Source organism: Fringilla coelebs (genome assembly GCF_963513975.1).
Source record: "Fringilla coelebs genome assembly, chromosome: 13".
NCBI lineage: Eukaryota > Metazoa > Chordata > Aves > Passeriformes > Fringillidae > Fringilla > Fringilla coelebs.
Window position 1 is genome coordinate 13,512,551 of NC_140039.1, and position 21,206 is coordinate 13,533,756.

The window sequence follows — 21,206 nt, forward strand, 5'->3', positions numbered from 1 at the left end:
CGGGTCAGCCCCGGAACGCCCGCGGACAGGCCCGGGGCTCCCGCGCGCTCCCGTTGCCGCGGGAACGCGCGGGCACCACCCCCGTCCCGTGTCACGTGACCCGCCCCCCGGGCTCCTCTGTCACGTGGGCGTGCCCGGCGGTTCCCGGAAGTGCGTCACGGGCTCGGGCCTGTCTCCGTTGTCGGCCCGCTCGGAACTTCGGCGCGGCACAAACAGACCGGAGCGGCGGGCGGGGCCGTGAGTGCGGGGAGGGCCGGGCCGGCCGGGCCGGGGCGGCGGCGGCGGCGGGGCCCGGGAGCGGCGAGCGGCGCCTGGGCCAGCGCGGGGTGAGGGCCGCAGCGGCGGGCAGGGCCCGGGGGCGGCGGGAGGCCGGGATGCGGCCCGTGGGCACGGGAGCCGGGGCGGCGGAGAGCGTGGCAGGCAGCGGATGGCGGTAGCGGCGGCCTGTGACGGTCCTGTGACTGGAGGGAAAGTGCGGGGCGGCAGGAGCTGGGCCTGCGGGGGCAGAGAGCGGTGCTCGGCAGGACGGGCCGAGCGCGGCAGCCCCGGGCAGGAGCCGGCGCGGTGACCTCGTGCTCTGCCCGCCGGGGCCGTTCACACAAACACTGTTCACACAAACACCGCTCACACTCCCTTTGCCCTCTCCCGGTGCCTTGGGCCGGGCAGCGGCACCCGGGAGGCCAGGGGCCCCTGGCTGCTGTCTGGACGCTCTCATCACTATCCCTGCTCATTGCCGGCGGGTTGGAACTATATGATTTTCAAGGTCTCCTTCCAACACAAACCGTTCTGTGGTTCTGTGATTGTCCCCAGAATGAGAGAGCTGGGCCTGCCGGGTTCCCCACTCAGCAGAAGGCTCACTGCTGTCACAGTGTGTTGAGCGCGCAGTGATTTCCACGTGGGTTGGAAACATTTTGTGTGACAGTGCTGGCTTGAGTAGCTGCCCCAGGGGACTCTGTGCTTGCCCTGGCTCCACCTGTGTGTCAGGCCTGTGCAGAAACAAAAGTAAAAGTCAAGCTTGAGCCTTGGGATTTCTGGTCCCTCAGGGGAGCAAGAAACAGAAGGTGACAGAAGTATTTGTGTATATGAGGGACGTGTTTCTGTTGGCTGTTTTTAGGACATGGAGGATCCAAAAGTCCCTGGAAAGATGATGCTGTTGGTATAGCCAGCCTTCTCTGCAGATACCCCTGGAAAGGCCTTTGGGCACTGATGGGGAGTGCTGTGGCCAAGAATCAGGGAGCTCCTCCTGCCAAGTGCTAAACCTGCCCCAGGCAGGGGACACAAATTGCATCTCATTGAGCACTGTCTGCTGTCCTTCCTGGTCTGGTGCTGCTCTGGGGAGGAGTGGCCCTTCTCCTTGGCCTCTTGCTCCCTTTCCTCTGGCTAGTCAAAATATTTGCAGTCTCAGCATGAGCTGGGTTGGGAAACTGCTCGGGGGCAAGACACAGTTAGGAGAAGGCCCCGGCTGGATCTGGGTCTGGTACACACCATGCACAAAGGGAGGGAGAGCAGAGGACAGGGAAGCACTTCTGATCCCTGCAGCAGCATGGCCAGGCTTTCCTGGCTCTGGGGATTGAGTAAGGTTGTAGGAGTGCCCAGCTCATCAGGTGCTTCCCAGAGGTTCACTTGGCATCTAGCCAGAGCGGCCTTTCGCCATCTCTCCCCTGCAGTGACTCCTACCGTGCCAACAGGAGTGGTGCCAAAACCTTTGTGCACCCAGGGGCTGAACACACTGCCTGTGTGTGCATTTCCTGGTGGCAAAAAGTCTCTTATTCACCTGTTCTAATCCCTGAGTAACCTGCGCTTTGCCTTCACTCCTCCAAAACCTTGGGGTGTGTGCAGCAGCCTCAGGCTGCCATCAGTCTGGCAGCTGAAATGGGCAGAGTTCCAGCCCCCTTGGTTCCTGCCTGCTGTGAGGAATAGCTGTCAGCAAAGCACCCGAGGGAGCTGAGCCTTCAGCGAGGCGTGAGAGCAGCAGGCTTCTCCTGGAGGAGTGACAAGCAGGCATGCAACCCTGTCTCTCTTCCTCACCCCTTCTTGGGCAGAGGCCTGTCCTTTCTCAGCCCTCCGGGACCCTTCTCAGAGCTTGCTTTCAACCCTGCCCAGCAGTTATCCTCTGCCACCCCTTTGGAGGTGCGGGAAGCAGGTGACAGGGCCTCGCCTGACCTTGCATGAAGCAGTCACTGCTTCTTAAGTCCTATTTCTCCTGTGGTTTTCACCCTGGAGGGAAAAGAAATACAACAAAAAATGCTTTCCCGTGTTTGCCAAGCCCAGGTAAGCTTCCTCAGCAACAGGAGACTGGAGCTGAGTGACAGCATGCAGCTGGCATCAGAGGCCTAGCCTGGTGAATCACTGCCACTTTCCCTGCTGTGGGGGCTCTTCCCATTCCATCTGGAGCCAGAAATGCTTCTGCATCCTGGAGAGACCCAGTGAGTGCAGCATCATGGGGATGATGCTGCTGTCCTCCCACACTCTTTCAAGCTCTTTGGACTCATGCTGGACCCTGCTCAGCATCTCAGTCTCCAGGTCACTTGGGCTTTTCTACCGTGGGTGGCAGGAGTTGTCTGTGCCAGGCAGTTGGGCTGGATGCAGCTTTTCACTTGGCTTCAGTGGTTCTTGGTGGTGAGGGCGGTTTGGCCTGAAGAGAAGTGGTTTGGATGCAACACTGGTCATGGCTCTGGATTTGCCAGAGCTGAGGGCAAGACCAGGCTGCTTTGCTCTCTGGAGTTCTTCTCGGTTTGTGGCTACAGCTCCACATTTGTGGTTACTCGTTGCCCTGAACATTTCTAGACAACAAATGCCCTGGCAACATGGGGCCAGCAGAACAGAGTCCTTCCTCTGTCAGAGTGCCTCCCTTGGTGGTGCCTCCTGCCACTGGCCGTGCCCTTGCACAGCAAGGGGTCTGTGCTTGGCACATGGGTGAAAGCAGAACAGGGTGTTGTTCCTGAGGGACAGCTTGCCTCCCACTGATGGAGAGGCAGGCTCAGTGGAGCTGGGCTAGGCCAAGGTGTTGTTGGGCTTGGTTCCATGTCTTCACATGGGAGCCAGGCCGTGGGATGTGTGTGAAACAGTGCACTGGGAGCTGTGGCAGGCAGCTGGCACCTGGGGGTGGGCAGGATCCGAGTGGCTGGGCCCGTTTCCTTGCTGCAAACCCTGCAGGCTGGCAGGCACTGCCAGGGTCAGGGTGTGCAGCCAGGGCAGCGAGGGAGGAAACCTTCCCAGCTCTCTGCTCTCACTGCCTCCGTGGAGACACCTCCAGTGGGACTGTTTTCAGTGGGTTGTTTTGGCTCTGCTCTCTGAAAGCCCTGAACACTGCAGGGTAACACTGATGAGTGCACCTGGGCCAGCAGCTCCCAAACCTTGTAGGGGAGCTGGCTTTGTAGGGAAGGCATGTCTACAAAGGAGGCAGGGGTGAACAACTTACATGCCCTGCTCAGCCTACTCTCTTCCTGGGGCACGAGGAGCAGAGGTGTCCTGTTTCCAGGCCAGGCCCCGCTGACGCTGTCTGTAAACTGGCTGGGAGATAAATATTCAAGGTGCAGTCATGCTGGTTAAGTTCCCAGCTAGTGGGAGAAGGGGGAGGAACTCTCTTTTTGCCAGGGAGCTCTGCTCTCATCTGTCATGGGAGACTGTCCCAGGCCTGCTTCCTTCTTAGGGTGTTACTGGCTCCTATTCTGGCGCTGTTACACAGGACACTGTTTGACTGAAATAACTGTCGCTCCAAGCTGTGTGACAGGCTCCCCCCGTTGACTCTGGAGGCTCAGTTTTGCATATCCAGGCCTCCTCATGTCCTTGCCCTCGGCTGTGTCTCCGGGTGTTGGCGCCAGCAGCTGCTCTGGGCCAGTGTTGCTATAGTGGGAGCCATGAGCATGACACTTGCTTTCCAGGTTTTTAATGCGTGCCACATACTGAAGACCCCTGATTGTATGTTGGGAGCTCTGACAAGCCCATGCTTTTGGCAGTAAGCATTGTAGCAGCTGTGATGAGGTAGGTTTCCTCACTGAGTGCTGCATGGGGCTTCCCATAAACAACATGGTGAAGGTCATGTAAGGGCACTCGCCCTGAGGCAAAGAGTGGATCCTGCTGCTGTTGGGCCTTTTCCACCTGCTCCTCCTGCCATGCTTGCTCTTTCCTCTCTTTAGGCCATTACTTCCTTGCCAGAGAGTTTGACCACAGAGAGTCGCCAAGATAGCTGGGCCAGGAAGAAAACGTCGCACCCCTGACCCAGACTCCATTACCGACCCCGGCGGGCTGTTTGTGTCCTCCAAACGGCTGAAAATGTCCAGCAGCACAAATGCCCCTGGCCAGAGGAGAGCGTCTCGGGGCTTGGATGATGCCACCAACAAGAAGAAGCAAAAGGATCGAGCCAATCAGGAAAGCAAGGAAGGTGAGAGCCCCTCAGCATCACTGGTGAGCAGGCCTGTGGTGTCTCAGCCCTGCAGCCTGGGAGCCTCTCAGCCATCTGCTGCAGGATAAGCAGATTTGACTAATCACTTCCTGCAGCTTATGGTAACCCGTGTGATGTGGGATCTTCTTCAACACAGTGTCCTCCCTGGACCTGTAACCTCCTTCCTTTGGGCTCTACTTAGCCCCAGCAATGTTAGGAAGGTTGGGCCTGTGGCCTTGTTAGCTAAAGTCTGGAGCTGGCCTTGGTGATTGTTTCTAGACTCTGCTTTGGACTGGGTTTGATCTGCCCCAATCCAGTGAGAGTGGAACTGAAACCTGTGAGTGCTCGTGCAGCTGGAGGCAGTGCTGCTTCTTTCCCATCAGTTTGCTAAGGGCAGTGTTGTGAGGCAGTGACGGGGAGTGCAAGGCCTGCGGGGTGGGGCTGGTGCTTTAGCTTCTGAGTCAGAACAGGGTGTGGCTCAGGTGAAGTAGTTGCTGTAGAGCAATTCTTTCTGTAACTGTCATGTATCCTTTCACAAAAATGATGCTTCGGGTGCAGGGAATGCCTGCGGGCAGGATGCCTGCAAGAGTTTCTGTGGCTCTGGAAAGCTGTTTGATTTCTGTGCCTGCTCTGTTATGATTACTGTAACCTCAAAATCACAGGGTGTTTTATAGGCCAAGGTAATTGAGTGCTTGGCAAGGTCTGTGCCAGAGCGGCCGGGCGCAGTCCCCGATGTGAAATCCCACAGTGCAGAGCACAGCACTGTGCTTTCTCTTGCGTGGGCGGAGTGTGCCTCTGGTAGGGCTTGACACTTCATCCTCTGACATGGGGACTGTCTTGAGGACAGCCATGCTGCCCCTGTCCCCTCTGTGAGAGGTGGTAAGGGGCTGTAGATCTTCCAGGCAGTGCTACTGCCATGTTTCTCATGCTGCCAGCCCCACCAGCACCTTTGCACCAGTGGCTGTTGTGGTCAGCAGAAATTTCCCACTGGTTTGTAGCCAGTCAAGGGAGGCAGTGACAGCCCTCTGAATGTTCCCGAGTGGAGACCACGGTTCCTGTTGCCACTATTTCTCTGCTCCAGAAGAAGGTGGTGTCCCTTTGGGTCCCTTGCCTGGCAGAGTTCACCATCCTGTGGGGCTAAAGCAGGCCTGGAGACACTTCTGGCTGTTGGAGATAATTCTTTGAGTAGCAGGGATTAGGTGTCAGGTCAGTTTGGTTCCCCACCCTGATCTGGACGGAGGTTTTCAGATGTGGACATTGGCAGCTTGTGCAGGAATGGAAATGCTAAAGTGCAGCTGGGCCACGTAGTTCTCTGGTTACAGCAGAATTAGTTTGAGCATGACCAAACACCAGGTTCTTTCTGTCAGATCAAGACAGGACTCCTCTATATGGCTGGAGGCGGGGACCTGGTTTACCGAGCTGGGCAACACAGCTGAGCCTGGATGCCAAAAGCTCACAATGAGATGTGCCTCAAAAAAGCAGTGCCTACATGGTGCAGAATTCTTGTGTTGCTCCCACTGTGGTACTGTTTAGACTAGGATATGGTGGTATGGCCCAGAGCAGCTGTCCTGGCGCTGACTTGCTGCAGTGCTGCAGGCAGCACTCTGGGGAAGGAGAAATGTGAGAAAGCAGAGGAGGGAGGTGGGCAACACATGCAGGATGAAGGGCCTGGACACAGATTCAGGGTAGAAAGAGGTGATGTGTGAAATTTTCAGCATCAGCTTGCTGGCCTATGTTGTGAGGTGACAGAATGACAGACCTGCTTGCGCTCTGCTTCTCTGCCCACCAGTGTCTCGCCCTGAGCTCGAGCAGGCTGAGACTGCCCAGGAGAAGGACTCAGAGGAGGGTAAGTCGAGGTGTGTGCCAGCTGTCAGTGCATGGCCATGGAGTGCCCTTGCCACAGGATCTGAAGCTCTCACCTTGTTGTCCGGTGCTCTGGCATTGAACAGAGCTAACACGAGCGCTCCCTTGCCTCAGTGTTTATCTTAACAGTATGGGGCCTTCCCAGGGCCAGAGAAAGGCTGTCTGCAAGGAAGAGGCCCTGGGTGTGTGGCTGGCTACTTGCAACTCAGGTGTCACAGTGCCACTGAGCACAGGCCTGGGTGGCCTCGCTGCTGACACCTGCTCTGCTTGTTTCTGAGTAGGACATGATGTGCTGGGAACATCCCACGCTGTGTCACCTTGTGGGCAGCATTGGCTGGTTTCTGTCTCAGTCCAGGCCTGCTTTGAGGACAGAGTAGGATGTCCTTGTGCCCCAGGGGTAGAACAAACCTGATTGAAGTCAAGGTGATCAAAATTACTTCCTTGTGTTGAAGACTTCAGGGCATCAAAGGCCACACCTGGAGTGTGGCAGGCACACAATGGAAGTTCTGCCTGCACCAGAGTATCACTGCTGCACTCTTTTCTCACCCGTTAAAGCGTACTTGCCCCCTGGCCAGCTTGCCCATCTCACACTCACCTGGCAGGAGTACAGTGCTTTGATGGTTGCAGCTGGGCTTCTTAGTTTGCATATGCAAAGGGGAAGTGGCAATTTCTGATTGTGGTCAGAGTCCACCTAAATTCCCCCAGAGTAATTCTGTGGCTTCCTCGTTCCTTGGGAAAGCAGTAATTGCTTTGTCGTTGGCAGGAGCCATCCTTTCTTCCCAGCTGCCACTGCTGCTTGTGGCACTGCCAAGAACAGCGCTGCCTTTTTGATCTCTCCGGTTCCCACTGGGATTCTTCTGCCCTGCTGCAACATGTGTTCTTGTTTGTGGCCTGTCTGATGAGGGCAGGTCCCTTTTAATTGTCATGATCTGTGTTCCCTGCAGTGACCTCCTTAACTGCGTGTGTGTTCAGGCTTGCGTTCCCCAGCCAAAGAGTGGGCACTTCAGGCTCATTCCCCAGTAAGTGGGTGACACTTCCCTCCCTTTTCCTAGAGCTGCTGCTGGACTGGAAGCAGAATGCCGATGAGATCATTATCAAGTTGAATTTGGGCACTGGAGTTCTGAAGGCAGAGGATGTACGTGCTGATTTCACTGACACGGACTGTGTGGTCAGACTACCAGGTATGGGAATGGAGCAACTGCTGCAAGCATTTATCCACTGGGATTTGGCACAGCTCTGGGCCAAGCACGGGGTTTCTGCAGGCTGACATCAAATTTTTCCCTCAGAGGCAATGCCCTGCTCTCAGCTGGCACACACTCAGGCAGCAGACAAGGGTGATAGGAGAGCATTGTAGAGCTGGGGAGGGCAGGAGCTGGCCTCTGTGCCAAATGAACAAATGTCCACAGCCGCGCCAGTGCGTCTCTGTCCCCTGCTTGCTGGGATGGCTGAGTCAATCCCGGGTATCCTTTGGAAAAGTGATTGTGCCCCTGAGGGCGGGGAGGCCCAGGGCCTTCCCGCTGGGAAGAAGGCCAGCCAGATGTACAATGCAAGTTCAGGGAAGCTGCCTGGAGCCCTGGAAGGCTCCTGGGGTATGGTGGCAGCCGGCCTGCAGCCTTCTTGGCTCTGAATGAGTGCTTCCTTCATCATGGGGGCAGGTGAAAGGGGGCTGGGTGACAGCTGCCTGGAGCACTGCCTGAGGTGCTGATTCCCCTCTGCTTTACAGATGGGCGCCAGTGGAGCTGTCAGTTCTATGAGGAGATCGAGGGCTCCTGCAGCAAGATCCAGTGCAAGAAAGGCAACTTTCTGCAGCTTGTGCTGCAGAAGAAGATCCCACTCCATAACTGGTCTTCACTTCTGGTAAGGAGGAAATGATCTCTCTATGAAGGGAACTTGTGGAGCCCCGGGGAGCTGGGGTGAGCTCTGAGCTCCCTGCTGTCGAGCTGCCCAGGGAGCAATGTGGGGCACATCCGTCACCTACGTGCTGCATGAGCCATCTGCCCCTGTCCCCGGGAGTCATACCCCTGTTTCTGCCTGCCATGCATTCCCAGGTTCTGGAGTAGAGTCCTGGTGCAGTCGGGGAAGGAGGAGTGAGGGTGAGGGGTTGATAGGGAGCCTGAAAGATGCCGCTACCTGAGTACCTTCCCACTGTGCTGCATTGCTTTTTACAGAAGAAAAGGAAAGACGGATCCAAAGAAGTGGCCAAAGGGGCTGCATGCTGGGAGAACGGGAAGGAGAAGGCTGCTTCTGCAGAGTTAACCCCTGAAGAGTCGAGGGCTGAAGGCACAGAGCCACCAAGATCCCGGCGGGAGCCCTCCAACCCCAAGCGTGCTCCAGGAAGAAGCGAGGTCCTGGGAGGGAAAAGCCCAGCCAGCCCAGGGACACAGAGTGGCCCCAGTGCCAAGCGGGCAGTATACCTCAAAGTAGCTCCCACAGAAGAGGAGCCGAATGCCAGGGTCACCGGGAGCACAGAGCCCAGCAAAGGGCACGGTGGGAGGGCCGGCAGCCGCCGCAACGGCAGAGCCAGCCAGGTCGATGCACCTGCGGCCCTTGCAGACCTCGCACTGCCACTCGAGAAGGTACCTGGGGACCTGGCTGGACAGGGTGCCCCTGCTTCCTCTGCGCTGTGCAGGGGATGCAGGACCCATCCCTGCTGATGAGGATGAGGTGGGCTCCAGGATACTGAGGGCTGATAGGAGGACCTGTGGTGGAGGAGAGGGTGAAGTGAGGACCCTGCAGTTGCTGTGCTGTGGTGCTAGTGGGACTGAGCTGGCATGGGATGTGCGGGGGAGGCAGGTGGTATGGAGCTGTGCCTGACTGGCTGGCAGGAGCCACACTGGGTGGGCTAGGGCAGCTCAGGGGTGACAGTGTCTGTGTTTCACTGTGTTTTCCTGTATTGAAAGGCTGTGGTTTTGGCCAAGGAGACTGTTCCCGTGGAGATGCCCCCTCTCGCAGCTACCACAGAGGTGCTCCCCCACCGTGTTGCCGCCTGTGTTGAGAAGAGAGTCCTGCAGCCAGGCAGCCCTGCTGAGGCCTTGCGGAGCCGGGACTGCCTGCCCATCCTGGGAGAAAGCTCTAAGGCCATCCCAGTGGCCACACCTCCCATGGGCAGAGATGGTGAGAAGAGGGACTGGTCCAAGGATGACGTGGCTCTGGAAGCAGCAGCTGATGGTGAGTGGCCAGAGCCCATGGGGTGAGCCTGGTCAGGAAGGTCCATCTGCTCAGGACCTTTCCTGGGTCAGCTTGCTGCCCCAACATGCAAGGAAGGTAACCTCTTTCTCCATGGCTTTCCTTACTCAGAACCAGAGCCTTTTGTAAGCCTGACCTTTGTCAAGAATGACTCATATGAGAAGGGCAATGATCTGGTGGTGGTGCATGTCTATGTGAAGGAGATCCACAAGGAGACATCCAAGGTGTTGTTCCGGGAACAAGACTTCACACTAGTGTTCCAGACGAGGTACAAGTTTGCCTCGGGATGATGCCAGGCCGCTGCAGAGCTCTTGATTGCGGCTGGGCTACTTGTTTGTTCACCTCTGCTCATTCACAATTTCTCTGCAGTGATATGAACTTCCTTCGTCTCCATCCTGGCTGTGGGCCCCACACGGTGTTCCGGTGGCAGGTGAAGCTCAGGTATGAGTCCTGTCCTTCTAACCCACACCAGGACAGGGGACGTGAGAGTGCAGAGCTGAAGCAGGAACCAGTCCCATCTGGTGGTTCTGTACAGGGAATGCTCATTTCTGCATTTGGAGGTTTCACTTACACCATGCTACACTGGTGCCCTGAGCCTGCTCTGCCTTGGCTGTGTGCTCACTTGCAGAGGAAGAAATCCCAGTGTCTCCTTGCCTGCAGTTTGCCCCAGGCTGTTCTAGAGCTCTTGGGGACAGAGCCAGACCAGCCTTTTGGTGGTGCCCTTTGGGTAGGATGTGCAGCAGGAGAGAGCCAAGCAGAATGGATCTGTCAGAAAAGGGATGCTCTGTGTGCTCAGTGTGGCCAGGCTCGAGGGTTTCCACCCTGCTTTGTCAGGGCTACCTCAGGTGTAGTGTTAGCAGGGTCCCTACTGCCTGGAGGCCATAGGTCTGCTATGCAAAGGCTTTGGCATGTCTGAGGCTGCTGTGGGGTCTGGGGCACCTCTGACTTGCTGTGTGCCTTGCAGGAACCTTATTGAGCCGGACCAGTGCACGTACAACTTCACGGTGTCTCGCATTGATGTCTGCCTGAAGAAACGCCAGAGCCAGCGCTGGGGGGGGCTGGAGGCTCCAGCCACACGAGGTCTGCACCCTGCCTTCGTGTCCTGCCTGCCTGCTGCATTGCAGTGGGCCATGGGCTCTCCTCACCACTGCCAGCTGGACACTGCAGTATCCATCTGCACCACTGGTGCTCCATCCTCTGGCATGGATTGGTGGGGAAGGAGAGGGGCTGAGTGGGTGCAGATAGGAGGGATGTGAGGCAGGGTGGGAGCCAAGTGAAGGGGAAGGGCACTGCTGTTTCTCTTGCTCACGGGTAGGAGAGAGCCTGTGCAAGTAGGGACTGAGCAGTTCAGCCCCACTGTGGGCAGTGTGTGGTGCTGCTAACCACAGGCCCACCCTTCCCCCTTTTTAAGGTGCAGTGGGTGGTGCAAAGGTTGCCATGCCTACAGGCCCTAGCCCTCTGGATAAGAACCCTCCGGGCAGTAACCAGCACCCCCTCTCCAGCAAGGAAGAGGCCCGAACCAGTGACAAAGAGAAGCCACGTGTGGAAGATGGGGCTCTGGATGGTGTGGCAGCCCGTACGGCCCCGGAGCACTTGGCAGTGAAGCAAGAGCCACACATTCCTTCGGTGAGTGTGATCACACTGGGTCTGACCTGGATAGGGGAAAGAGAGACACCTCCCCAGTGCCATTCTGGAGACTGAAGTACTTCTGGAGGAGGTGGTGCCCCTCACTCATAGTTGGCAGGATTGGGGGCAACTGTTGGTCTGTCTGTCCCAGTCCAAGTGGGAGATTGTGTGATGGCTCCAGCCCTCTCTAGGGCTTTTCTTGGGCTTTTGAGTTCCTCTGGTGTTCCCAGAGAGACTCCCTGAGTGCCACACCCTCACACCTACCTCTGCTTTGGCAGCCCAAACCAACATGTATGGTGCCACCGATGACACACAGCCCAGTGAGTGCCGAGAGCGTGGAGGATGATGAGGATGAGGACGAGAAGAAGAAGGTCTGCCTGCCTGGGTTCACAGGTCTGGTGAACCTGGGCAACACCTGCTTCATGAACAGTGTCATCCAGTCCCTGTCCAACACCCGGGAGCTGCGTGACTACTTCCATGGTGAGCCCACACGAGGAGCCCAGCAGAGCTTGACCCCTTAGATGATGAAGCCAGCAGCTACCCTGAGTTCCTGCATTTCTTACAGATCGGTCCTTTGAGTCAGAAATCAATTATAACAACCCGCTGGGGACAGGTGGACGCCTGGCCATCGGCTTTGCCATGCTGCTCAGAGCACTGTGGAAGGGCACACACCATGCCTTCCAGCCCTCTAAACTGAAGGTATGGCCCCTGGCATTGGTGCTCACAGGAGCAGTTGTGGGTACCCAGCATTCCTTTGTGGGCACCTGGCTGCCCTGCAAGTGCCACAGAGAGCTGTGAGTGTGGGTGGGTGCAGCCAGGGTTTGTGCATGGGACAGGCAGTGCTGCCAGAGGTCTGCTGACCAGCCCTGACTACTCTGCTCCCCACAGGCAATTGTGGCCAGCAAGGCCAGCCAGTTCACTGGCTATGCCCAGCATGATGCTCAGGAGTTCATGGCTTTCCTGCTTGATGGCCTGCACGAGGACCTCAACCGCATCCAGAACAAGCCCTACACAGAGACTGTTGACTCAGATGGGAGGCCTGATGAGGTGAGGCTGTTCCTCCCCCAAAGTCACCAGGGAGAGCAACCTCGGTGGTTTAATGAGGTGCTAAGCCCTTTCTTCCTGCAGGTGGTAGCTGAGGAGGCTTGGCAGCGACACAAGATGAGGAATGACTCGTTCATAGTAGACCTCTTCCAGGGCCAGTACAAATCCAAGCTCGTCTGCCCGATGTGCTCCAAGGTAGGGCAGCTCTGAAGGTTCTGTCCCTGTCCTGATTGTGCAGAAGGCTCCTGACCCTCAGAGAGCACAAGTCGCAGGGCAAGGCTGGGTCCACTGGATCTGCTGCTCAGCCACAAGCACTTCCCACAGCTGAGTGTGTTTTTATTCTGCAGGTGTCTATTACCTTTGACCCCTTCCTGTACCTCCCTGTGCCCCTCCCACAGAAGCAAAAGGTGCTGACTGTCTACTACTTTGCAAAGGAGCCACACAAGAAACCCATCAAGGTAAAGGATACCTTCTACCCTGGGGAGGGAGCCTAAGAAGGCTCCTGGAGGTGCCCCAGGCAGCTGGTCATGTGCCAACCGGCTAAGCCCTGTGTTAAGTAAGGGCCCTCATGCCTTAGTGTGGTGTGACTAATGTGGCACTTTCTCGGTGGCAGTTCCTCGTGAGTATCAGCAAGGAGAACTCCAGTGCCATGGAGGTACTTGACTCAGTTGCCCACAGTGTGCGTGTGAAACCAGAGAACCTGCGCCTGGCAGAGGTGAGAGTGCTGGGCAGATACCTGCTCTAGAGGGTTAGGCCACCACAGTAGGGGCTGGGGATGTCCATCTTTCCCATGTGAGGTGGTGAGCTGAGCACGGCGTCCTTGGGCTGCTGCTCTTCCCACAGCTCACTGTGAGGCTGAGGTCTGTGGCTCTCTGAGGAGAGGAGACATAGGGCAGCCCTCACACAGACATGCTCTACTGCTTTCCTGGCAGGTGATCAAGAATCATTTCCACCGCATGTTCCTGCCATCTAACTCACTAGACACAGTCTCGCCAACGGATCTGCTGCTTTGCTTCGAGGTGCTGTCCCCAGAGCTGGCCAAGGAGCGTGTGGTAGAGCTTCAGGTCCAGCAGGTAAGAAGGCATATTTGGATTCCTGGGAGGGATGCAGGAAGGCTGAGCACTGAGCAGGAGGGGCAGAACAGCACACAAGGGCAGTTAGCTATAGCGAGCATGGATGCCCACCAAGGCTGCCTTGTCCTGCCCAGGTGCTCTTCCCTGTCCAATGGGTCCTTTCTCCTGCAGCGTCCGCAGGTGCCCAGTGGCCCTGTTGCCAAGTGTGCAGCCTGCCAGAAGAAGCAGCTGCCAGAGGATGAGAAGCTCAAGCGCTGCACGAGGTGCTATCGAGTTGGTTACTGCAACGTGTGAGTTGGCTTGGTGCCTGGCAGGGATGGAGGATCTCCTGCTGTGAAGGGCTGGATGGGAGAGCTCTGCCTGCTGGGAGAAGGTGGGATGGATCTGCCCTTTGGGATGGAGCCAGTAGAACTCCTGGTGTTCCCCTTGTCCCCAGCACACTCCTCTGGCCCTGCACTGCTCCTTCCCAAGCTGTTCAATGACGCTGAGTTCAGCAGGGGCTGTATGTATGTCTGACATGCTGCGTATGTGTTACAGGGCATGTCAGAAAACACACTGGCCAGACCACAAGGCTTCGTGCCGTCCTGAGAACATCGGTTTCCCCTTCCTCATCAGTGTGCCCGAGTCCCGCCTCACCTATGCCCGCCTGGCCCAGCTGCTGGAGGGTTACGCAAGGTGAGAGTCTGCGGAAGGGGAGTGCTTCTGCCCCGGAGCTGAGCTCAGCCCCGTGTCTGGCCAGCTCTAACTCCCACCTCCATGCCCAGGTACTCAGTCAGCGTGTTCCAGCCTCCGTTCCAGTTGGGCCGGATGTCACCGGAGCAGGGGCTGCAGCCTCTGCACTCAGACAAGCTGGAGCCCCTGGCCAAGAGCAGCTGTGCAGCAGCCACCTCTGCCCCCGAGCTGGGAGATGGGGACAGGGTTTCCAGCCTTCCTCAAGAGCCCCCACTCTCCCCAGCTGTGCCTGAGCTGCAGCCAGAGATGGGGGATACTACCACTGTCCGGAGCAAGGTCCTGACAGCTAGGAGTTCCCTCCTGAGCTTGGATTCAGGATTCTCTGAGCACATGGAGTCGCAGGGTGACAGCTGTTGTGAGAAGGAGCCGTCCTATGAGCGAGCCCTCAAGCCAGAAGGTAAGAGGTGCTGAAGTGCTGGCTGTGTCTGTGCCAGGAGCTCAGGCAATTCTCCCTCCTTGGGGTGACCTCCCAGCACAGCATCTCTTCTCCCGTTGTGAGCTTGGTCTGGAGACTCTTTGGATCACAGATGAAGCCATGGGAGCTTTGTTTTGGCATTCTTGCCTCACCTGAAATGCCTGTCTACCCACGCTCTGCCCTGCCCTGGCAAAGCCGAGGGTGTAGAGCAGAGACCTGATGAGCAGAGAGGCCGGAGTGCTGTGTTGTTGTGGGAGAAGTGGGAAAGCAGGGGCTGGCAGAAGTCCTGTGGGAGCAAGGCAGAGCTGGTGCAGGCTGAGCCCCTGGGGGCTGTGAGCAAAGCACTTCGCTCGCTCTGACTCAGCTGCATGGGACCAGCCTCTCGCGCTCGGCTGCCTGGCTGTCACGTTTCCAGACACTCGTCTCAGGATGGCAGCAATGTGCAGTGAAGGGGCAAGGCAGGCAGAGGAGCACAGCTTGCCAGGGGCAGGCGCCTGCTAAAAATAGTCAAGGACACGGGCACGTGGTTGTGTCCCTTCAAGGCCGTAGCATGTGAGGTGGGGGTGGGGGCGCTGCAAATTCTTGGCCCCTACGCAGGGCAGACAGGCAGTGCCACCACAAATCTGTCTCTGCCTATTCACAGCTGCCATCCCTGGGTACCAGCACACTCCAGACTCACTGAGTGGCCGCGCCACACAGTTCTACATCACTAAGATCGACGCTGCCAACCGAGAGCACAAGCTGGAAGATAAAGGTGAGCCAGAGCTCTGTAAAGCACCACCTTCATCCCTTACAGCCTCTGGCAGGGTAGTGGATCTGCCTGGCCAGGGTGCTAGAGTCCGCCTGGCACAAGATAAGCCCAGGTGTCCACACTGGACAGTAAAAGCTGCATATGACAGGGGAGGGAAGGGCTCTGCTGCACAGAGCTTCTGTCTAGAAGCTCTTCTTGGGCATGACATTCCTGCTCTCCTCAGCAAATAGCCAATTCCTTCCAACATCTTGTATTCTCAGAGGGTCTGTGATCTCTGGGCCACCTCTTTGTTTGAATGGGATGCCCACACCAAGTGCTGGTTGTGAGGGTGCTGCTGATGAGAGGGCTGTGCCAGTGTTGCACCCTGCAGATTGAGGGGCTCTGCATGATGAACCTGGCCAGGGGGTACCTGTCCCTTTCTGGCAGCACATTTTTATCTCTGTATCTTAACTGGGGTGGGCAAGATTGCTCCAGCAAGGTGGCCTGGTTTAGCCTGGGGGGTAGGTGTGTGAGGTCTGTGCCCTTTCACAGGTGACACCCCCCTGGATCTGACAGACGACTGCTCTCTTGCCCTGGTGTGGAAGAACAATGAGCGCCTCAAGGAATTCGTGTTGGTAGAATCCAAGGAGTTGGAATGTGTGGAGGATCCAGGCTCGGCCAGCGAAGCAGCCCGGGCTGGCCACTTCACCCTGGAGCAGTGCCTCAATCTGTTCACGAAGCCTGAAGTCCTGGCCCCAGAGGAAGCATGGTGAGGAAGGCAGCAGAGTCGGTTCCAGCCAACAGGCCCAGACAGCAGCAGGGGTTTCCCAGGAGCTGCCCAGGCCTGCACGCTGTTTCTGCTGGCAGCCAGGAACAATGGGCTGGCTTTCCCTGTGCACTCAGAAGGGCTAAGCCAGCAGGGAGCAAAGCTAGTGCTCTGCAGGACTGTACTGGCCTGCCCTTGAACAGAGGAGGCTGAGCCCTCCCACATACCCTTTGCCAGTCCTGCATGTGGGGACCCTGGGGCTGAGCTGGGCTGCAAGGACTGAGGCTCTCCCTATGCCAATAATGAGCACACTCTTCCTCCAGGTACTGCCCCAAGTGCAAGCAGCACCGTGAGGCTTCCAAGCAGCTGATGCTGTGGCGGCTGCCCAACGTCCTCATCATCCAGCTCAAGCGCTTCTCCTTCCGCAGCTTTATTTGGAGGGACAAGATCAATGACATGGTGGACTTTCCTGTCCGGTGAGAGCCCAGGGGATGATGTGCCTGGGTTGGCACTGCCTCTGCTGAGCTGCAGCCTTACTGATCATCCTTGACGGTCACTGTATCTCTCTACAGGAGCCTGGACCTGAGCAAGTTCTGCATTGGTCGGAAGGGTGAGCAGCAGCTGCCTATGTATGACCTGTATGCTGTGATCAACCACTATGGAGGCATGATTGGAGGGCACTACACAGCATACGCCCGCCTGCCCAACGACAAGAACAGCCAGCGCAGCGATGTGGGTGAGTATCTGTCACCCTCGCCACCCCTCTGCTCCTGCAGCCGTGACTTGTCTGCTTGCTTAACCCTTCCTCCTTCTCAGGCTGGCGGCTCTTTGACGACAGCACAGTCACCACCGTGGATGAGAGCCAGGTGGTGACCAGATACGCCTATGTCCTCTTCTACCGCCGGAGGAACTCTCCTGTGGAGAGACCTCTGCCAGGGCACCCCTCAGACCACCGCGCCGAGCGCACCCCCTCTGCCGAAGCTGCTGCCAGCCAGGTGAGCACTTGCGTCCCTTTCGCCGCTGTTGGAGCCACAGAGCCTTGAAATGTGCTCGGGGGCCCACATGCAGGGCCCTGCACATCTTTACCTGCACCCACAGAGCCTGGTGCAGCTGTGGTGCAGTGCCTGTACCCCTTTGATACCAGAGAGCTTGCGTCAGCTGGGCATTAGGGCCTATCTTGCCTTGTTCTCACTGTGGGCTTGGGACAGTCAGTGTCCTGAGGGGTCACAGGAGAGCACGTCAGTGTGGAAGTGCTGATGGGAGGGCACTGGAAGAGGAAGAAGGGGGGCACAGCCTCACTGGGGTCTGCACTGGAGGAGGGGCTGTGAGCGGTGCAGTAGGATCTGGTCGTGCCAGGGAGCAGTAAGAATTTGCCCTCCGGAGCTACTTTCAAGGCAGGGTGGGGAGCACTTTCTGCTGGGGCCCAACTCAGGGCCAAGCCAAGTGCAAAAAAGGTAAATGCCAGTGCTGAGCCAGAGGCCTGGCAGCCTTCACAGGGTGCTGTAGAGAAACCTGCCAGAGCGAGCTCTGTTGCTGGGTGGCCTGGGAGGGAGGGACTGGGGGTGGGCCAGACGGCAGGGTGCTTTCAGAATGCTTTCAGTGGTAGGGAATGGCTCCACTGATCTTCTTGTGAAAGTCAGGAAGGCCTAGGCTAGTGCCCACCTGGTGAGACCCAATGCACCATTGTGCTGCAGACGTTCCCTCCATGCTCAGCACCTCTGTGGGCCCACTGAGTCTGAGGACAATGCTCAGTTAATTTCCAGCATGACTGCACATGTGTGCCCAGAGGGGCCCTTCTGGCTTGGCCTCCCTGCCCCTCTGGCTCATCCTCCCCTTGGCCTGGTGCTGGTTAGGCATCCCAGCTCTGCCCTCTTGCCTGAGGACAAGCTGTCTGTCTCTGAGGCCAGCAGGGCTGTCTAGCATGTTGGTGTCTGCCTGCTTGGGCTGTTCCTGCCCTGCGTGCGTGTCCTGGAGCAGCCCCACTCACTGGGGGCACCCTGAGCAATGAGAGAGCTGCGCTGCTTTTCACACACTGGTGGTGAGAGGCGTCAGGGACCGAACTGGCACTGTGGCTCACTTTATGCCCCATGGCACTGGGGTTCATCAGGTTGCTCTGTGGCACTGGGGCTCATTGGGCTCCTGGCAGCACTGGTTCCCCTGCAGTAATGGGATGCATTGGATCCCAGTGGGGCTCAGCAGGTCCCCAAGCACCCTGGACCACCTGCACCCTCCGTGGCACTGGGTGCCCTCCAGAGACCTGCTCCCTGACTGGCTGCTCTGCATGATCACCGCCATGAAGGGCCAAGCTGTGGTTGGCTGCCTGTGGAAAATCCTCCTGGAACCTGGCCTACGATTGGTTGTCAGAGCATTCCTACCCACCAAAGCAGAGCTGTGACTGGCTGTACTGGCACTGCGCCTCCTGCTCCTGCTGCTCCAGCTGGCTCTGGATTGGCTGTCTTTTGAAAGATCCTGTTGGGATCACAGAAGCTGGGCTGTGATTAGCTGCTGCCTGCTCCCTTGCCTCCCGGACCCACCAATGCAAGTGCATCTGCTCCATCAGGATCCAGCTGCTGGCTTCACTCCCTGCAGTCCCGTGAAGACCCTGCCCAGCAGCTGCCCACGCTCCCTCCCACAGAGCCACCCACCGGAGCCCCACACACCAGAGACCCCGAAGAGCTGCGGGGGCGGGCGCGACCGCGACGGTGCTGCATGGGGAGGCGGGCTGGCTGGGCACGGGGCTGGGCTTGCAGGCAGCCGCCTGCCCCGGGGGATGGCAAGGGGTGTTGCCCGTTGTGTTCTCCAAGTGCTGACGCAGGTTTCCACATCGCAGGCTTCTCTGATCTGGCAGGAACTGGAGGCTGAAGAACAAGAGCTGCAGCTTGAGGCACCCCAAAGGCCTGCAAGAAACTCTTGGAGGCCCTGTGGCCAGAAGCGAAGTCCGGGCACCCCCCAGCACCCAGATGAAGGCTGCGTCAGATACTTTGTCCTGGCCACCACAGCTGCAATTGTGGCTCTCTTCCTGAACGTCTTCTACCCACTCATTTACCAGCCCCGCTGGAGATAGGCCCAGGCGCGTGGCCAGCTGTGGGAGCAGGGCCGCCAGGGCACGCGCCGTCCTAGGACGCTATGAGACGAAGACATGAGGCAGCAGGACAGAAATCGCTGGGAAAGACTCGCCAAGGGAAACATGGGGCTGTTGGCTCCTGTCTGTCTGCTCTGGCATTTTCTGTGCCAGCTGGCAGGTCTGTGTGGCCAGCCTGCTACTTTGCTGAGGCACAGCCCAGAACCAGAAGCTCCTTTGCCCTTCCTTGCTGCCCACTGGGAGTGGGGCAGGCCTCAAGGCTACTTGCTGCTCAAGAAGGGACGTTGCTGCTGCAGTGTTGCTGGGGCCTGAGAGCCCTGTGGGCACTTCAGCCATCTCTGCTTGGCTCCCAAGAAGGAAGTGGAGACCTGCCGGGAGGCTGCAGCAAGGGCAGGATGCCCTGACACGGGCCCTGGCTGGCCACCTCTCTCAACTGTGCTGCTGCAGGAGCCTTGAGCTCCCCTGTGGCTGGGGCTGCCCATGGTCCTTGGCCAGCCCAGTCTGCCCTGCTAGCCTTCTGCTGAGCCTTCTGGTGCCAGCTGCCTGTGCACTGGGAGTGTGTGTGCTGCGCTCCTGTGCTGGGGCTGGACGGGCTTGTCACCAAGGGCTTGTGTGCTTCCCTGCTCAGCCCCAGACAGTGCTGGGGAGCCTGGCAATCCAGACCGAGGTGCCCATGGTGAGCACCTATCTCTGTGGGTCACTGCCTCCCACCAGTCCGTGGGGCTGTGTGCTGGCAGCATCTGGGGGAGTTTGTCTCTTCAGGGCAGCGTGGTGCAGCGCCTCATTTGTGAGGATACCAGCTGCCCATGCTGAGGGAGAGGCATGGGGTCAGGGAGCACAGATATGACCATGGTGCATTAATAAAGCCAGGTTTTCCAAAGAAATGCAGCATTCCTGTCCTGTGTGCTGGGATTCCCACACAGAGGCGAGGACTCCACACTGGGGTCACCTGAGGCCACTTTGTGACCCAGCTGGCACCAGGACCATCCCTTGGGCTTTTCTGGGTGCCTAGTGCACCTTGTGTGGCAGCAGGTTCAGGAGAGAGCTCTGCCTGCCCGTGCCATGGGGCACAGGCTGGGCTCCAGTCCCAGCTGTGGTGTTGTAGCCTCATGGGACACGTGCAGGGCGTGGCGCGCCCAGCCCGGCCAGGAGCAGGCAGTCCCCTGAGGCTTGGGCACAGGCTGCCACTCCAGCCGTGTCTGACATTGAGACGTGTTGCCCTTGGCTGAGTGTGGCTCAGACAGCTCTGGCGTATCTGGGTGTGAGAGGTGACTTCAGAGCCCTGTGACTTTCTTTTCCGTCTCCACTGCTGTTCTGCTGGCAGTGCCCTCAGCTGGCCTGGGAGGGATGCTTTGCAGTGAAGGGGTTTGTCTGCGTTTTAGGCCAGGGCCTGAGCTGGACTCCCCCTACCTCTGCCCCACGCCCCTCCTCCACGTGCTGAGGTTTACTCCCCTCCCAAGCAGGTGCCAGCCGGGGAGCCCCGCAGGGCTGTGCCGTGGTCATGAGGTGCCTGTCCTGGAACAGTCACCTCATTGTCTACAGCCCTGGGTCTCAGCAGCTTCCCCCGCTCACCCACGATGCCGGCCTCGTGGGTCTGAGTCAGTGCCCGGCGCCGGTGGGCTGACCTCTGCTCCGACTGGTGCTGGCACCCCAGGGTTGGGGCCCACAGGCTGCTGCCTGCACCTGCCTGCCCTCACTGGTGGTGGGTGGCCAGCAGTGAGGCCTGACAAGGTGCTCTCAGCCCTGGAAATCCCCTCTGGCCCTGCTCTGTTCCTCAGACCTCCGGCAGGCACTGGCAGCGTGCCCGTGGCCCGTCACTGCTGCCCGTGCTGGGGTGCAGGGCTCTGCTCCGATCACCAGTGGTTGAACAGCCCTGGGGCAGGAGTGTGCTTTGGTCTGGCCCTCCTGCTGGGCTGGAGGGGCTGCCTCCAGCGGCCCTGGGCACGCTGCTTCCCTCTGTCCTGCCCCCTGGGCTGTCCCCCCTCCGGGCACCTCTCCAGCGCCCCGGGAGCAAGGGAGGGAGATGGGTGGGCAGGGTGCAAGTCTCCCTCTCATGCCCACCTTCTGCTTGCAGGGACTGCCCCCGGTGCCGTTCGGATCCGGCCTGGCCCCTGAAGGAGCCCCGCCGCTGGCTGCGGAAGGCCTCCCCGAGCGTTTTGCCAGCCCCGCCGAGCGCCCAGCCCCCTCCTACAGCAGCATGGAAGAAGTCGACTAGGGTGTCATGGGGGGCCTGGCCTGGGGGTGTGGGCCAGGCCAGGCACTGGGGGGTGGGGGGATGGGGGGAATTTGGGTTTGTCCTGCGCTC

General features: G+C 58.6%; 1 protein-coding gene across 9 annotated transcripts; it reads left to right on the plus strand.

Annotated features, from left to right (window-relative positions):
- Nucleotides 1-143: 143 nt before the first annotated feature.
- On the plus strand, nucleotides 144-21,121 carry USP19 (ubiquitin specific peptidase 19). 9 transcript variants are annotated; one of them, XM_084214640.1, is made up of 28 exons: nucleotides 189-237; nucleotides 3,885-3,984; nucleotides 4,140-4,384; nucleotides 6,174-6,230; nucleotides 7,300-7,428; nucleotides 7,971-8,104; nucleotides 8,416-8,823; nucleotides 9,148-9,415; nucleotides 9,545-9,701; nucleotides 9,803-9,874; nucleotides 10,398-10,513; nucleotides 10,845-11,059; nucleotides 11,338-11,539; nucleotides 11,625-11,758; nucleotides 11,948-12,106; nucleotides 12,188-12,298; nucleotides 12,451-12,561; nucleotides 12,717-12,818; nucleotides 13,036-13,176; nucleotides 13,348-13,466; nucleotides 13,714-13,851; nucleotides 13,941-14,305; nucleotides 14,967-15,077; nucleotides 15,606-15,822; nucleotides 16,143-16,295; nucleotides 16,392-16,555; nucleotides 16,636-16,814; nucleotides 18,650-19,642. In XM_084214640.1, the coding sequence occupies exons 3-28, from the start codon at nucleotides 4,276-4,278 to the stop codon at nucleotides 18,881-18,883; spliced, it is 4,305 nt and encodes a 1,434-aa protein (XP_084070766.1). In that variant the 5' UTR covers nucleotides 189-237; nucleotides 3,885-3,984; nucleotides 4,140-4,275; the 3' UTR covers nucleotides 18,884-19,642. The 9 variants fall into 9 exon arrangements, with proteins under 9 accessions (XP_084070762.1, XP_084070766.1, XP_084070763.1 ...); XM_084214637.1 differs by having other exon boundaries at nucleotides 198-326; XM_084214636.1 differs by lacking the exon at nucleotides 3,885-3,984 and having other exon boundaries at nucleotides 144-237.
- The last annotated feature ends 85 nt before the right edge of the window (nucleotides 21,122-21,206 follow it).